General features: G+C 46.2%; 1 protein-coding gene across 1 annotated transcript in view; it reads right to left on the reverse strand.

Annotated features, from left to right (window-relative positions):
* Window positions 1–648: 648 nt before the first annotated feature.
* LOC107730757 (U1 small nuclear ribonucleoprotein 70 kDa-like) overlaps window positions 649–2,678 on the reverse strand; it is a 20,467-nt gene continuing 18,437 nt past the window's right edge. Inside the window, exons 8-10 of the mRNA XM_016541682.1 lie at window positions 2,157–2,258; window positions 1,734–1,833; window positions 649–1,648 (exon numbers count right to left, since the gene is read on the reverse strand). Coding sequence (XP_016397168.1) covers window positions 853–1,648; window positions 1,734–1,833; window positions 2,157–2,258 — 998 coding nt within the window. The 3' untranslated portion in view covers window positions 649–852. The remainder of the gene's footprint in view (window positions 1,649–1,733; window positions 1,834–2,156; window positions 2,259–2,678) is intronic.

Consider the following 2,678-nt stretch of genomic DNA (forward strand, 5'->3'; position numbering starts at 1 on the left):
CCCGCCTCTGCGTTTAGACATGGGAGCACAGCTGCTCCATTTGTTGGTGTGAGGATCGAAACACTCCACTGATTTCAGACATGAACTTCCATCCCGGCCGCCCAAATTAAGAGCGATTTGTGAACCCATTGCAGACATTCGTATTTTAAAAAAAACACATCTGTGTCAATGTTTGCTGCCTTTGTTACTATAGTAAAATTAGGCGCCACTGTACAATTTGCAAACGATCCACATATTGAACCAAATATGAAACAAAATGTACAAGACAAAAGAGAAAAAATAAAACTGCAGAGAAATTGGGGGGTGCAGATATAAAAGTAACGTTGTTCAGATAACATTACAAAGCAATATCCAATTACTCTTGTAAATCAACAAACATCTATGCAAATGGACATAACAGTACTAAACAACCCCAATCATGACAGTTACCCATCCCTTACTGAATAAACTACTCTGTAATAAAATACAGTGCCTCAGTCAAGAGATCTCTTCCTAGCAGTGCAGTCACTTGATACTGAGCTGATGTTAGACAGGGAATTCAAATGCATCATAAGGCTAGCTATTTAGTGAAGTTTTATGTCTACAAAGCCCCACAAATTAAATAATTGGGGTCAAAAAAAAAAAAACTCACAGTTCAACTACATAATCTTTTGATTTTAACAAAGGATGCTTCTTACCAGGGAGACACTAAGCTCTCTCAGTGATAGCAGTTGGTAGTACAGTATAATACTTACACACTGTGGACATAGTGCAAGCAAATGGTGGAGGCATTACATTATGGTTGAGGATATTTGTGAATTCAATCAACATTACAACTGGAGGACCTCGGATGATTCACACAATGGTGGCACTTCAGTACTCATCACCCTGGGCCTCCATCCTGTATCCATTCTCATTGGAGGCATAGCCCTCTCCTGACTGGATGGAATCCTGATCCATCATCATCATCCTCATCCCATCCTGTGAACCTTCTTCTGATTGTGGCGGCAACTGCTCTTCGCCCTCTTCACCTCCGTTACCCAAACCCTCCTGATCTCCTGAGGAGGACACGTGTCTGTCTTCCCTACGGTCCCCACGGTCCCGATCTCCCCGGTCCCGCTTGTGTTCACGATCTCTATCCCTGTCTCTCCTTCTTTCCCGATCTCTGTCTCTATCTTTATCCCTGTGGCTGCGCTTCCTGTCACGGTCTCTCTCCCTGTCTTTGTCTCGATCCCTACCTCTCTCCTCTCCTTCGGGCCCTCCATCCTCACCTCGTCCTGGCTCACCACACAATGGGTCCTCCATACCCCTTTCTCCTCCTTCGGGCATCATGCCATCAGCTAGCCCGCCCATGCCTTCCTCTCCTCCATCCAAACCTTTCCCTCTCTCTCGGTCTCTCTTTCTATCCCTGCTCCTGCTTCTCCTCTTGCGGTCTCTTTCTCTATCTTGGTCTCTACTCCTCTCTCGGCTGCCTTCAGCAACACCTCGGTCTCGTTCCCTGTCTCGGCGCCTACTGCCACCTCCTGCCTCCTCCCCTGGAACCACGATGGCCTTCTCGCGCTCACGAGACCTGGTGCGTCTGCGTCTCTCTCGAGATCGTGAACGGCGGCGCTCACCACGGTCCCGCTCTCGGTCCCGACTGCGATCCCTGCGTTCACGATCGCGGTCACTGCAGGATAAGAGACAACAGAGGTCAGGATTGGAAGACTGAAATGTACCTACTTAAAAAGACAATCATGCCCCTCTCAACTTACCTTCCAATTGGTCGGTCATCATAGCGGGAAGTGTCGTCTCTGCCAGAGTGCTTGATGTTGACATCTGCCCCTCCTCTCCTTGTACCACCAAGACCTCCACCTGAACAGTGAAATAAATGTACAATGAAGACGTGAAGTAATACTTGCGATCACAACCACACTATCTTTACCAGGGGTGTGCAACTCTGGCCCTGGTGATCCACTGTCCTTCAGAGCTTTGCTCTAGAGTAGGGGTGTCCAATCCTGCTCCTGGAGGGCCACTATCCTGAAAACCAGCTAATAAGCATCCTCTGGATTACTAGCAACTTCAAGGAAATTGGGGCTGGCTGGAGACAAACTCTACAGGACATTGGGCCTCCAGGAGCAGCACGGGACACCCAAAGCCTAGAAAAGAACACTTGATTGAGAAAAAGAAATGCGCACCAAGTCTCCGGGGGTGCCATCCTTTGACCGTTCGTCCTCTTTCAACATCAACAAGCACTCTACGTCCATCAATCTTTTTGCCATCTGCATGCTTGTAGGCAGCTAGAGGAGTTGATAGACGAGCAGTAGAAAAGAGGAGATTGAGGGATGAAGGGAATAAGGAGAATACAGAGAAAGAAAGAGTTGGACAATGAGAAACAAGAATACACACAACAGTATTTCCTGCTACATACCTTGAATTTGGGATGAACTTCATTCAAACATGTTAAGCTATTTATAGGCACTCGCTTACCTCTGAATGGATAAGCCACCAGTAATGAGTTAAATTGACAATGCTGCCACCATCCATTCAAAAATACACACAACTTTCCTGCTACATACCTTGAATTTGGGATGAACTTCATTCAAACATGTTAAGCTATTTATAGGCACTCGCTTACCTCTGAATGGATAAGCCACCAGTAATGAGTTAAATTGACAATGCTGCCACCATCCATTCAAAAAAAAAAAAAAAAAAAAAAA

The sequence above is a fragment of the Sinocyclocheilus rhinocerous genome, unplaced genomic scaffold (assembly GCF_001515625.1).
Source record: "Sinocyclocheilus rhinocerous isolate Xijiao unplaced genomic scaffold, SAMN03320098_v1.1 scaffold549, whole genome shotgun sequence".
Classification (NCBI taxonomy): domain Eukaryota; kingdom Metazoa; phylum Chordata; class Actinopteri; order Cypriniformes; family Cyprinidae; genus Sinocyclocheilus; species Sinocyclocheilus rhinocerous.